Source organism: Heptranchias perlo, chromosome 11 (assembly GCF_035084215.1).
Source record: "Heptranchias perlo isolate sHepPer1 chromosome 11, sHepPer1.hap1, whole genome shotgun sequence".
In the NCBI taxonomy this organism is placed as follows: domain Eukaryota; kingdom Metazoa; phylum Chordata; class Chondrichthyes; order Hexanchiformes; family Hexanchidae; genus Heptranchias; species Heptranchias perlo.
In genome coordinates this window covers 16,630,988-16,645,144 of record NC_090335.1, presented here as the reverse complement: position 1 = coordinate 16,645,144, position 14,157 = coordinate 16,630,988, and the positions used below count along the sequence as shown (strand labels likewise).

The 14,157-nt window shown below is 43.8% G+C and overlaps 1 protein-coding gene across 1 annotated transcript in view; it reads right to left on the bottom strand.

The window, feature by feature from the left end:
• Positions 1–1,207: 1,207 nt before the first annotated feature.
• rnaseh2b (ribonuclease H2, subunit B) overlaps positions 1,208–14,157 on the bottom strand; it is a 48,887-nt gene continuing 35,937 nt past the window's right edge. The window contains exons 8-11 of the mRNA XM_067992615.1: positions 13,533–13,614; positions 10,997–11,045; positions 9,076–9,153; positions 1,208–1,381 (exon numbers count right to left, since the gene is read on the bottom strand). Of these exons, the coding sequence (XP_067848716.1) occupies positions 1,268–1,381; positions 9,076–9,153; positions 10,997–11,045; positions 13,533–13,614 (323 nt within the window). The 3' untranslated portion in view covers positions 1,208–1,267. The remainder of the gene's footprint in view (positions 1,382–9,075; positions 9,154–10,996; positions 11,046–13,532; positions 13,615–14,157) is intronic.

Below are 14,157 nucleotides of genomic sequence, written 5' to 3'. Positions count from 1 at the left end.
CGACAAAATGCGTCCTGAACGCATGCCCGCAGAATCCCAAAGAAGTATTTGCGATCCACCGTATCAAATGCCTTCTTGGCATGTGATTGAAGAGGGAAGGAAAATCAACTTTTCCCTTACAGTGACCCAACCTTTAGGGCCTCATCCCCTCTGGAACTGCTCCAATTCAGACACCGGGGAGAACGCCCCTACTCGTCTTTGAAATAGCGCTATGGATCTTTTACATCCGCCTAAGAGTGCTGGCAGGGCCTCGGTTTAACGACAGTGCAGAACTCCCTCAGTAGTGCATTGAAGTGTCAGTCTGGATTATATGCTCTTCCCCACATATTGCTTCAATTTGTTCTTTTTCAATCTTTAAATAATTAAAAGGATGTGAGGTTGGGAAACATATTCTCCAGTTGTCTCGGTATTCAACAATCTTGGGAGTCCATCTAAAGTTCAGCTGGTCCTCCCCTCTCCTCTGTTTACCTCCCATTCTGTCATACAGTTTTTGTCAGCCTGCATGCTTATCACACACTTTCTTGTTTTGTGAATTTGCTATGCTTCATTTTTTTTCTGTGACTTCCTTTTGACGTTTCTTGTAAACCCACTTCTCCAAATTTAGTATTTAAATTTACGCTTTATCTTTAATTACCCAGCCTCAGTTCTGGTTGGCGGGGAGGGGGACGGGAAGGAGAGATAAGGGTCAGATTATGTCTAGGAGAGCAGAGGATGAACAAAGCAGCTCCTAGCCACACAGAAGAAATTAAAGCAGTATAGCAAAGAATGTTAATAAATATTTAAAGTAGAAAGCTAAACAAAGTAAAATAAATATCTTAAAAATAGGAAGGTATGGTTTAAAAAAAAATCAGGAAATATGAGCAGAGAGTAAAAATAATACAAAATGGCCGTCTTATGGAATTGATTGGAGGGCTACAATTGGACTCGTCACTACTTGATCATGTGGTTAACATGGGCCAATCAGTAATGCTGGAAGGACTGCACAATTTATAATCGTACAATAGTACTGTCGGAAACACGTAGTAAAGACACAAAACATTTAATAATAGACATACTCACATAATAAAAATTGGCTCTGTGCCTACAACCTGCCTGTCCTGGAATATATTCCACATCAGAATTTAACAGAAATAAATAATAAACCAGTTTACGTTATTTTCAATTACAATAATACAGGGAACTGTAAAAAAAAAAGCAACTCAAAACCTGACAAAAACAAAAACTTTTATTTTGGTAAAAAATAATCCAGAAGGAATCCATCAAAAAATTATGGGGTCTTTGTTGCTCCTTTGTTCTTTGGGGTAAAAAAGGCAGATATATTTTTCATTCCACTCTTATCAACCTTGGCCAAAGATTTCTGTGCAGCTGTCATCTTGGAGGCCTAAAGGGAAAAGCAACAATCAACATTACTGTTAAAAAAAAACCAAGAACTGAAATTATGCTGTTTAAAGCTCTCAAAGTACAGTCTCTGTCCTGAGTTTGATGTTGATTAAATTGATTGATTTAATCAATTGATGTTGAGTATCTATTTACTGTAAAAATTTAAGTGTTCTGTATAATGCAACTCTTGGAAATGCAAGTTATAGAATTTGTAGCACAGAGTTGACCATTCAAATCCCATCATCCTGCCTGTTCTCCATATCCTTTTATATTCTTCCTTTTCAAATACTTATCCAGTTTCCTTCCAAATAAAGTTATGGGGCATGATTTTAAAATGCCAGGGGTGTGGCTGCAGGGGCAGGGGGGTCAATGGGTGCGCGGCAAACCCGAATAATAAAACATTACCATTGCATCAATGGCTTTTGCGAAAGCAAGGAGCAACAAGGCAGAATGGAGCAGCAGAGCAGCAAGCCAGCGCCAAGATTCAGCGACGTCTCACTTGAGGTGATGTTGGCCAGGGTGAGAAGGAGGTGGGAACAATTTTACCCGGCCGACAGGAGGAAGCCCGGTCTCTGCCACCAAGAAGGCCTGGCTCACTGTGACAGCGGAGGTTAGCAACGGTCAGCAGCACAAGTAGCACCTCCCACAGTTGGATCCAGTGCAGGAAGCATTTCAATGGTCAGCAAAAGTGAGTACACTTACTGATTCTCCTGGATTCCATGTTGCACATCATACGCACCCTCCCATCCCCCCTCACATCATTCTGCCCTGCCAAGACTACTCCATCACATCATTCCTCACACCCACTTAACACTCATCGTCAACTTACCTTCACTTCCTCATCTCCCCATTTGTGAACCCCCCACTACCACTCATCCCAATCCTGATGCAATGAGATGCATCTCTTTCATGGTCAGCCTCACCCAAAGTGGGTGTATGTGTATTTGCAGGACTGTTTTGTGCCGGGGGTGGGGGGAGGGCAGTGATGGTGTGGCGCTGCTCTTTCCAGGCAGTCTGAGGGCTGGACTATTCTCACTTTGTGATCTCATGAGAATCGGTCAAATATTAGTGACTCCCCGGCCTCATGAGCAGCCAGGTGAGCCGCTGCTCTGCTGATGGGTTACCCATCCTCCTCCTCCTCCTCAATGTTCATGGCAGATGTGAATGCTGGATGAGGGCATGGGGCCTCATCCACCAGTAACCCTCTCCGTTGCGTGATGTTGTGCAGGACACAACAGACTACTATAATTCTACCCACTCCCACTGGTGCGTATTGAAGCGCTCCCCCAGACTGATCCAGGCACCGAAATCGCATCTTCAGCAGTCCTGTCGCATGTTCAATGACAGACCTGGTGGCGATGTGGCTGTCGTTGTATCGACTCTGTTCCTCGCTGATGCGGTTCCTCAGAGATGTCATGAGCCACATGTGCAGGGGGTATCTCTTGTCCCCAATGAGTCAGCTCCTAAGGCTGTTTGGTGCGTGGAAGAGGGGCGGGATGTTGGATTCCCTCAGAATGTACGAATCACGGCAGCTGCCAGGGAATCTCGCACACGTGTGAAGAAATCTTTTGCAGTGGTCACAAACGAGCTGAGTGTTGATGGAGCGATAGCCCTTTCTGGCTTGTGTGGAGATGCTCGGATCAATTGGGTGCAATCGATCGTACGCTGTACACGTGGGAAGCCAGCTACAGAGTGGAATCCCACTGCCCTCTCCGTCTGGCTGAGGTCATCCGTGGGAAAGTTGACGTATTGCGACGCCCTGCAAAACAAACCATCGGTGACCTGTCTTATGCACTTGTGGGCAGACGACAGAGACCCCAGCGATGTCACCAGTTGTGCCCTGGAATGATCCGGAGGCGAAGTATTTGAGGGTAGTGGTCACTTTAACTGCCACGGGCAATGCGACACCACTTGGCCCAGCCGGGAGCAGCTCTGTATGAGGGAGCACAGAGATGTCTGCGACCACCTGGCAACTCACTCTCAGCCTTCATAGGCACTGCTCCTTAAAGGTCCCGGAAGCTGAGCCTCGGTATGTAGACCCTCTAGCGAGGGGAGTGTCTCCTGCTACGTCGGGCACTCTGTTGTTCCCCTCTCTACTCTTGTGCAGTTCCCTGTGGCGCGCCTCTGTCTTGTGGAGCTGCCAGTAAAGTAACTGCACGCTGTGCCTACTGCGGATGGTGATGTGCTTCCTCCTCGGATGTACTGGTGAATGCAGCCATTGCGCCCCCCTCCCCCATCCTAATGGTGTCAGTTTGAGGGGGTCCGAAAAGTTGGTAAATGTGTGTAAACAGAACAATTCCGAGTGGAAAACAAGAATTTCAAGGCTAAACACAAAGAACTCCCAGCCAAAAGTTTGTCTGAGAGAACTGAGTGCCCTGCTGCAATAACTCACCTTTTATCCCCATCTGTCAAACAGGGATTTAAATGTCCAAATGGCTGCCAGCTGAAACCCGACTACTTTCCAATGGCGTGTTTCAAACACCACGGGAAACACGTTGAGGCAGCGTTGAAATCGCTTGCCTTCATTCTTAATTGGATTTATGGACAGTTCAAGTACTTTAAATACTTGATTTACTGCTTTAAATATCGGTTTTAAGTGCCGATGGGCCTTCCGGGTTCGGGAACAGCGTGCTCACGCAGATGAGACTGGGTCGTGCGCGTTCTTCAGCGGGTTAGAGCCGGGATTCCTGCCTGCTCCAAAAAAATCCCAATTTTCTTTGCCGCCCTGCCTCCAATGCACCGCACTTTCGTTTTAAAATCGTGCCCATGGTCTCTGCCTCAATAGCCACCTGTGGTAAACTATTCCATGTTCTACCAACCCTATTTGTGAAAGGAAAATTCTTCTAGATAATCCTAGTCTGTGTCCCCTAGAAACTGCTTTGACAACCAATGGGGAAAAAATTCATTATATGGCCTCTCCAAACTTTTCATAGGCTTGAAATCCTGTATTAGATCCCCCTTCAACCGTCTGTCAATGAAAAACGCCCCAATTTTTAAAGTCTTTTTTTCATTAACTATAACCTTTCATTCTAGTGAATTATCACTGTACCCTTTCCATGACTCTCATATCCTTCCTTTAACAGGATGCATAAAACACTCCACCTTTGGCCCAACCAATGTCCTATACAAATTCACATTTTTGCTTTTATATTTATTGCCTTATATATAATAGGAACATAGAAACAGGATTAGACCATTCAGCCCCTCGAGCCTGTTCTGCCATTCAATTAGATCATGGATAGAGTCATAGAGTTATACAGCACGGATAGAGGCCCTTCGGCCCATCGTGTTCTGCACCTCAACTACATTTACCCGACTTTGATCCACATCCCTTGATACCCTTAACTAACAAAAATTTGTCGATCTCAGTCTTGAAAATTTCAATTGTCCCCCAGCATCCACAGCCTTTTGAGGGCAAGAGCTCCAGATTTCCACTACCCTTTGTATGAAAAAGTGTTTTCTAATTTCACTCCTAAATGGCCTAGCTCTAATTTTAAGATGATTCCCTCTTGTTCTTGATTCCAGGGGAAATAGCTTCTCTGTATATACCCTATCAAATTCCTTTATCATTTTAAACACCTTGATTAGATCATCCCTCAACCTTCTAAACTCAATGTAATATAAACTAAGTTAGTGCAACCTGTCCTCATAATTTAACCCTTTTAGCCCTGATAGCAATCTAGTGAATCTGCACTGTACCTACCCCCTCCAAGGCCAATATATACTTGCTGAGGTGTGGTGCCCAAAACGGAATGCAGTCAGCATTACTTCATCCCCATCTACCACATCTGTCATCTCCTCAGAAAAATCCAGGAAATTGGCTCTGACCCTTCCGTCTCTCGCTCACTCTCTGCCCCTCTCAAGTCATCCCCATTCCTTCCAGGTGAACCCTTGTGATATCCCTCATCACAGACTCAAACACATTCCCCACAATCAAGATAAGACTCAAAAGGTCTGTAATGTAAGGATTTGTCCCTTCCCTTTTGCTAAACAAAGGGAGCAGAGTCACTACTTTCCAATCCATCGGGATGTTATCCAAATCCAATGTGTTTTGAAAGGGGATCAACAAGGGGATTTGAAGTTATGGTGGCTGAGTGGGAGAAGAAATATACCCTCATGTCAACATTCAAGATTAGCTTGGGCAGGTGGATGAAGGAAAAAGGGATGAAGAGATACGGGAAAAGGGAGGATAAATGTGATTAGGATTATTTGCTCGTGTCGAGGGCAAACAAAAGAATTATACAAATAGTATTTTACTCACCACAGCAGTTTTATATTGATAATAATGCAAATGTGCACTGACCTGTGGTGTACTCATGTGTAACTTCTATAATATCTCCACAATTTAATAACGTCCGGTACAGTACCAAAGAACTGAGAAAAGGCAGTCTCCTTGTTTTGTACAGGCAGTCAATTGTCATTTCTACCCAAACACTAGGAACATAGGGAAAAACCATCTGTGGTCCAGTATTGAGAAAATATTGGGCCGAATCTTGCTGGAAAAATAACAGTTAGGGCCGGTATTTAACAGCGCAAGTATCTTTTTAATGATGTGATAATCGTTAATGCAATTAATCGTTAATGCAATGCTAATCGACCTCTCTGGCCCAGAAAGGGGACAATTTCAATTTAATTCCAGCAAATAGTAAATTGTTTTTAAGAGATGTTAAAAATGTCAAATTTTAAATTTTTTTAATCTTACTTTTCCTTTCCGTCTCTTTTTTCACTCTCTTTCAATCCAATCTTTCTTTCCTTCTCTTTCTGTAGCTGATTCGATTCTAATTCACCCTCCTTCTCTGTGGCTCCTATGTTTCTTTCTCAATTTATAAATCTCATTGGTTAAGGAGATAGACTGTTGGTCCTGCCGCTCACGAAGGTCCCAGATGCCCTGCTGCCCTCGCCGTTATCAGCTTGCACTTCCAGCAAGTTACGGCTGAAATTTTTTTGAGCTGAATGATGCAGGATAAAGTCTAATTAACGGCTCACGCAACGAGATGCTCCACTCCAGCAAGATCTGGCCCATTATATTCTACGCTGCATGTATACCGCTCGATCAGGTTTTTCCCTAGGTACTTATCCAACTCTCTGTTGGATTTGCTGAAGTGATCAGCTCCTAGTTCCTCCCTAGGCAGTCTGTTTCATGCATTTACCAAACTAGGAACATAGGAATTGCTGGATGATAAATGACTAAGATCCATCTAGTTCGCCTTCTACAATCCTGGTAGTCACATGATACAATGATAATGGAGTTGTTGACTCATCATAGCAATCAATCTCGATCAATCAGTCCCAGACAGGAGATGAGGAAAACTCCCAGTGGAGAGCTTTGGGAACCTTAGGTCCAAAGTCATCTGTTCGACTTACCTTCTGCATAAAGCAGTCAAATCTGTTCACTCGCCCTCTTCTAAGTTTGAGGCTGTGCCCTCTTGTGGTAACTGTGACTATGTTAAACATGTTGTTGTTTATCTAATTTCAAGGATCTTAAATATTTCTGTAAGATAATATTTCTACCTGAAAGGGTCGTGGAAGCAGATTCAAAGGTAACTTTCAAACGGGAATAGGATATATACTTGAAAAGGAAAACTTTATAGGTCTATGGGGAAAGAGCAGGGGAGTGGGACTAATTGGATACTCTTTCAAAGTGCAGGCACAGGCACAATGGGCCGAATGGCCTCCTTCTGTGCTGTAAGATTCTATGATTCTAGGTCACCTGTGAGTGTTCTCTTCTCTAGTGTAAACATCCCAAAAAAAAAACTAGTGGACAGGTATGAAAAATAATTAAAAGGGCTAATGGAATGCTAGCCTTCATCTCAAGGGGGCTGGAATACAACAGGGTGGAAGTAATGCTAGAGTTATATAAAGCTCTGGTTAAACCGTATCTGGAGTACTGCATTCAGTTCTGGGCACCGCACCTCAGGAAGGATATACTGGCCTTGGAGGGGCTATGGCGCAGATTCACCAGAATGATGCCGGGCTAAAAGGGTTAAATTATGGGGAAATGTTGCATAGACTAGGCTTGTACTCCCTTGAATATAGAAGATTAAGGAATGATCTAATTGAGATGTTTAATATGTTTGAAGGATTTGATAAGGTAGATAGAGATACGATTTCCTCTGGTGGGGCGTCCAGAACAAGGGGGCATAATCTTAAAATTAGAGTTAGGCCATTGAGGGGTGATGTCAGAAAGCATTTCTTCACATAAAGGGTAGTGGAAATATGGAACTCTCTCCCTCAAAAAGCTATTGAGGCTCGGTCAATTGAAAATTTCAAACTGAGATTGAGTAAACGTATCAAGGCATAAGGAACCAAGGCGAGTAAATGAGGTTAAGATACAGATCAGCCATGACCTAAATGAAGGCTCATGGGGCTGAATAGTGTACTCCTGTTCCTATGCTCCTAACATCTACAGCCTCTCTTCATAACTCACGTGCCCAATCCCAGCTATAAATTTAGTTGCCCTTTGCTGCACCTTCTCTAATACTTGGATGTCTTTCTCATAATACAGCACCCAGAACTGTACCCAATACTCCAGGTGGGGCTGGGCCAGCACTCTATACAAACTCTATTACTTCCTGAGATTTGTGCCCTATTCCTCTACACAGCCTAACATCCAACATCCTATTTGTTGCCACACACTATCCTGATGGCTTTAATGATCTTTCTACCAATACCCCCAAACAACAACTTGCGTGTATATATATATAGAGCCTCTAACATGATAAAACGTCCCATTTGATACCGAGCCATATAAGGAGATATTAGGACAGGTGACCAAAAGCTTGGTGAAACAGGTAGGTTCGAAGGAGCGCCCTAAAGGAGGAGAAAGAGGTAGAGATGTGGAGAGGTTCAGGGAGGGAATTCCAGAGCTTAGGGCCTAGGCAGCCGAAAGCGTGGCCACCAATGGTGGAGCGATGAAAATTGAGGATGAGCATGAAGCCTTCTCCTGCGTCATCTTTATATCATCCTTTCCAAATCGTATGACTTTAAATAACATCACCACTCACCAGCCCAACTTATTCCTCAATCTAACTAATTCTTCTACAACTTATTTCATCCTTTGGACAAGAAAAAACGTGGCCAAGGTTAACAGCGGAAAACTTCTGGCACATTAAAGGAGATGATTAGTCGGTGTCAAATTTAGAACATTTCAGATAGATATGCCAATTCAGGTCTGAGTGTCCCCATATCAAGTGTTCAGACAACCAGAACCCTGCACTTTCTGACCCTGATCAAAAATCATTGTCCAAGAGTTGCGATTATGGAGATCACATTTTAACCACAATAAAACATGGCAGAGAAGATTGCACTGTGCTTCCAAACGTCTGTGGTTTTCCTTTTTTAATATTTAGGAATAGGTGTTCACAAAACTGCTTTACAAATTCTTTAAGAGGTTGCAAAACTTTTAAAATTTACCAAGGAAATTTAATATTCAAACTGGTCATTGGCCAATTCTCTCCTTAACTCAGGTGCACTGAGGCCAATTGCACCCTGACTGAGATCAGCTGGCTCAGCACAGACTCGGTATGGAACCTGGGATCTGTGTGGCTCAGTGTTACACACCAGCTTCTCAAAGTCCATGCAACACTTTGTAAAGAGTCTAAGCAATGAGATTCGACGCCTCCACGGATCTTGTTGTTAAGTGCAGTCTACAGTGCAATAACACAGGTGAGGAAATCAAGCGAGTAAGCTCCTTACCTTTCTCTCTTTTGAATCAGAGTTGAACTTGGTATAGTCCTCCTCGGCCTCCACTGGTTTGTCGGACAGTTTCCTTTTCTGTAATGGCAGTTTACGAGGTTTTTGTTGAATAAAGTTGTGCGATGCTGACAGGCTGCATGCTTCATTGCAGGAGAAGAAAAACAATTTGCCACAAAAAACCCTCAAACACGCGACGGGCTGTTCTCAATCAAGTGTTGATTTCGGACAATTCAAACACAGGTAACCGATCTCATGCACATCTTCACGCAAAGCTTTCACTGAGCAGAGTCTTGTACACGGAACCAGCAATAGCTCATCATAATGCAGCGTCTTTTCTTGCTGTGGAAGCTGTACATTTTCCCCTCCAAACAACTCAGATGGTGTTACATAAAAACATAGGAACAGGACTGGGCCATGCAAGCCTTCGAGCCTGTGTTCTTGAAATACTTGAAGAAATTCTTTAACTCTTGAATATTCAGCGCTAAGTATTAAGCTCTATTTTTATACAGTAATCACCAAGCATTTAAGCAACATTTACATCAGTATCCAAATTAACTTATTTTAGCATGACCCGTGTTATTGCTTGTGATAACCATCAGAGATTCCCCATTTAAATACTTCTGGGCCGCCTATACAGTGGAAGAACAATTCTTTTTATATTTGTTAAATTTAGCAGAGGGAAACAGACCCTTTTATGGGGTTTTCACAAGCAAGCAGCTCCAATAACATCATAACCATACCGATTTATGGCCCTCTTAGGTTACATTTAATTGACAGCCAGTTTGTCTTCATTTGCATTGCGGAGTAGATTCAGCGACAATCGGATATCTGCGCGTTCACTTGCTCAGAAGTCGCAACGGTAACCTTAAACTGCGTGTGAGTGTGCGCAGTTGTCCGGTCACTGTTGGTCAGGGCCTTCCCTAATGTTGGGTAAGACCTGTACACACCAGCAATGGTGAAAGCTCATGGCCGGCCTGTACAGGCGGACTGAGACAGCAGACCTGGCCACACGTACTGCTGACTGAAGCCATTTAGCTTTGCTGCCACTAACACTTCCCAGTCACAGCACCCAACATGGGGAGGGTGGTAGTTGCACTATCACCAGAAGCTTTAATGTTACAAGCTGTTTCGTGTTTTATTTGTTCTCTTGGGGTGTGGGCAATGCTGGCGAGGCATCTCTTGCCTATCCCTCATTGCCCAGAGCGCATTAAGGCTCAACCACATAGTAGGAACTGGAAACGCGGTTGGATTGGTAGGTTTACTTCACTGGACAGCATCAGTGAACAAGTTAGGCTTTCACCGCAGTCTGGCAGCTTCTATGGTCACTTTCCTAGTGCCAGCCCACAAATTATCAGATTTATTAAATTCAGTTGTTCCAATGGCATGCTTTATACCCGGAGGTCTAAAGGGGCACAAGAATGTTTTATGTAATTGTAAAAAAAAAATTGCGTATGGGAGTCGCATACGAAATAAATGACCAACTAATCTGTTTCGGTGGTGTTGCCTGAGGGAAGAATGTTGGCCAGGACACCAGGAGAATAACACCAGGGGATCTTTTATCCACCTCAACAGATTGGCTCAATGTCTCATCCAAAAGATGGCGTCTCCGACAGTACAGCACTCCCTCAGTGCAGCACTGAAGTGTCAGCCTTCATTATATGCTATAGTTCTGGAGTGGGGGTGAAATCTCAATCTGACTCAGAAGAGAGTGAAAACACCAGCATTGCACAATTATACTGACCAGAAATCCCAGTGATTTTCCCGAATGTTATTTTCTACATTGCATTCATCCCAAACTATTTGTTTTAAATTTTAGTTGTACATAAGTCAGTAAAATGTTTCATGCTATTAGTTTTCTTTTAGGTTTCCATAAAATGCCTTTAGTTATTAAACATAACTGACCAATGTGATAGAAACAAACCTTTGATGGTGGTTCGCTTACTGCCGGTTTAGTTGAAACAGCTGGTAACCTGACAAACAGAAATAAAAATATTAATAATGCAGAGTGGTTTTAAGATGGCTCAATAGTTTCATTGAAGAAAATAAGACATGCATTTATATCGTGCCCTTCACAACCTCAGGATGTCCCAAAGCGCTTCACAGCCAATTAAATACTTTTCAAGTGCAGTTACGGTTTTAATGTAGGGAAACGTGGCAGCCAATTTGCGCACAGCAAGATCCAACAAACAGCAAAGAAATATTGACCAGATCATCTGTTTTAGTGGTGTTGGTTGAGAGCTTAAATATTGGCCAGGACAGCGGGAGAACTCTCCTACTCTTCTTCGAAATAGTGCTGTGGGATCTTCTACGTCCCAGGGTCGCATCCGAAAGTCGGCACCTCCAACAGTGCAGTGCTCCATCAGTACTGCACTGGAGTGTCAGCCTGGATTATGTGCTCAAGTCACTAAAGTGGGACTTGAACCCACGACCTTCTGACTCAGAGGCGAGAGTGCTACCACTAAGCTGAGACCTAACGATTTCTCATTTGCATAGCTGACCACTTGGTCTTCAGGACTATTTCAGTTAACAATCCAAAACACCGACACCCCGTAATTCAGGTAGGGCTGTTCCACCTGTGAATGAGTGGTGGAGTGGACAGGCCTAGACCCCCGTCTCAAATTACAGAGGCGGCGTCACTTGCGTAAGTGAGGCGGAGGCATCAGTGGCGCCCACCTCAGTGAGTCACCAGGAGAGTGGGGCATGGCACCACTCCAGAGATGGAGAAGGGGCCAGGGAAAGGCCCAACCCTGCTCACTTAAGTTGTTTTTTATTTGTTCATGGGATGTGGGCATCGCTGACAAGGCCAGCATTTATTGCCCATCCCTAATTGCCCTTGAGTGACTCAAACTCCAATAGGACCCAGCAGGGCTACTGTTGAGGTTAATCAATCCCCTCCAGGGTTGATACACACTGGTTGAAGGATGTTTGGGCCTTTCATGAGGCCTCAGCAGGATTAATGCCAGCTCTCAGCTGAGATCTTGTAGTGGAGTATTGGGTGGAATTCCTGGGGAGCCCAGGATGTCCTCCATACATACCCCGTTGATTAAGGGGGAGGGGGAGGGGGCGGAAAAAGAGCGTAACAGTAGATCCACCCCAGGCCCGCAGAACGGAAAACACGGGCAGAAACCCAGCAGAACCAGGCTCTGCCCCACTTTCCCGTCCCCGGGAGGAGGAGGCACGACGTCAATCCACCCTGGTTCTACCCAGGCCCCCAATCAGAATTTTGGGCCATGCAAGTTTTAATGTCCCAGAGTGCCAATCTAAATTCTGATCTCATTAGCAGACTAGCACTGCCAATATAAACACGTTTTGGAATTGCCAATTTGAGAAAGCTAGAACAAATGAACTGCATTTACATAGCGCCTTTCACATCCTCAATGTCCCAAAATGCTCCAACAGGCTTGCCATCGCATCTCATCCAACTGTGAAGGAACTTTGCAAACTTGCATCCGCGAAAAAAAATGCCTGTTTGCTGAAGGGCTATTTTAGATTGCGTACTATTGAATTCTTATTCCCCCTTCACCCTCCAAATATCGTGCTCTCGCACAAAAGGTGCTCACTCGGCATGGTCCATTATGGGTGTCAGCTGCCGTGTGATACCTCACCCAAATGGTCATTCTTCATTTGCAAGCCTAGACAGTGACTGTCAGCAGGTTATTCGATCACGGAAGCTGAACCCAATTCTCTCCTCATCAGATACCAGAGTGTGAATTTTCCAGCAGGAGTCACTGAATAGGAATCAGGAGCAGGAATCCTGGCTGATTTTCCCCTTCACCGGCTATGGGGCACTGAGTCTAAATGCTGCACCGTTATCACTGCCTGAATTAAATCAGTAGTTCAGCAGACCTTGGATCAAACCTGGGACCTTGTGCTCTTGTCAAATGAACAGGGACTATTATCTAATCTAAGGAAGCAAATGTTCCATTTTATTATAGTCCCCCACCGCTTTTAGTGGGCGTGTTGGTGTTTACGTGATTTGTCAGCCATACGCAGTGGACGGTGAAATCAAAAAGTGAAGTACCCACTTAGCAACTGCCTCTCTGTTCACAGTTGCATCCAGAATCTCATCATTAAGGTAATCGCACTTTAACCAGGTGCGAACAAGCTGATTGAAACTGCTGACAGACTTTGCTTCAAATCAGCAGAGCTTTTTAAAATCAGTAAGTAGAGGGTAAGTACTTGTTGAACTGCTCAAAATAGTCGGCACGCTTAATATGTTATAAGCAGTGCTTTTGTAATAGACTCCTCTGGTACTGGCAAATGGTTAGCGCCATTTGCCCGATATAAGCGTGGATGGTGTAATTGATGGGGACTGTACTCTTATCAGTATATTAATCGAACTGGTAGCTTATACTACTGTGTTTAGTAAAATGAAGAAATGCCACAGATAATTCAGAGATTGATGCTGAATAATATTATTTTTAACTATAATCAATGCTTCACATTTAAATACTTACGCCAAGAAATTAAAGAATTCCACACTAAGATCTGCAGGAATATAATCCGACACCAAACCATGAGCGTAACGTAGGTAATCCTCTGAAGAAAACAAAACAATATCCATTATTTTACTTTGTAAACATTTCGGATGATTTGTTTACGGCTGTAACAAGACCAGTTTTCTTCGTCGAAGACTTGAAGAGTTATGTGCTGAGCAGCCCTTGACCTGTACAGGCACCAGATCAACGATGTGCAATTCTTCTGATCTTAGGGACCAAATGTTATGCTCTCCAATGTACTGACACTCAATGTCCAGAGCATTCCATTCAAACTCTCACTCAGATGACATGGGAGTAGAATGTGGTGATTTTCAAACCCTGACAGCACAACTAGGACCGGCAACTTACCGACAAGGAAATTACAAACACAAACTGTCTCCTTTGATTTGTACTCCATCTTACTTGAGTAAAAAGAAGCCGCATCCCAAGGTAGGTCACTTTAAATAAAAAGGCTCAACTGTGATTATAAAATTCCGGCCGCCAAGCTGGTCTCAATGGTCCCTGGACTGATCCACCCAGACCAAACTTGCTTCAGGTGACTATTTAATGTACTTCACTGCAACAGCACAAATAGATTTTGCCT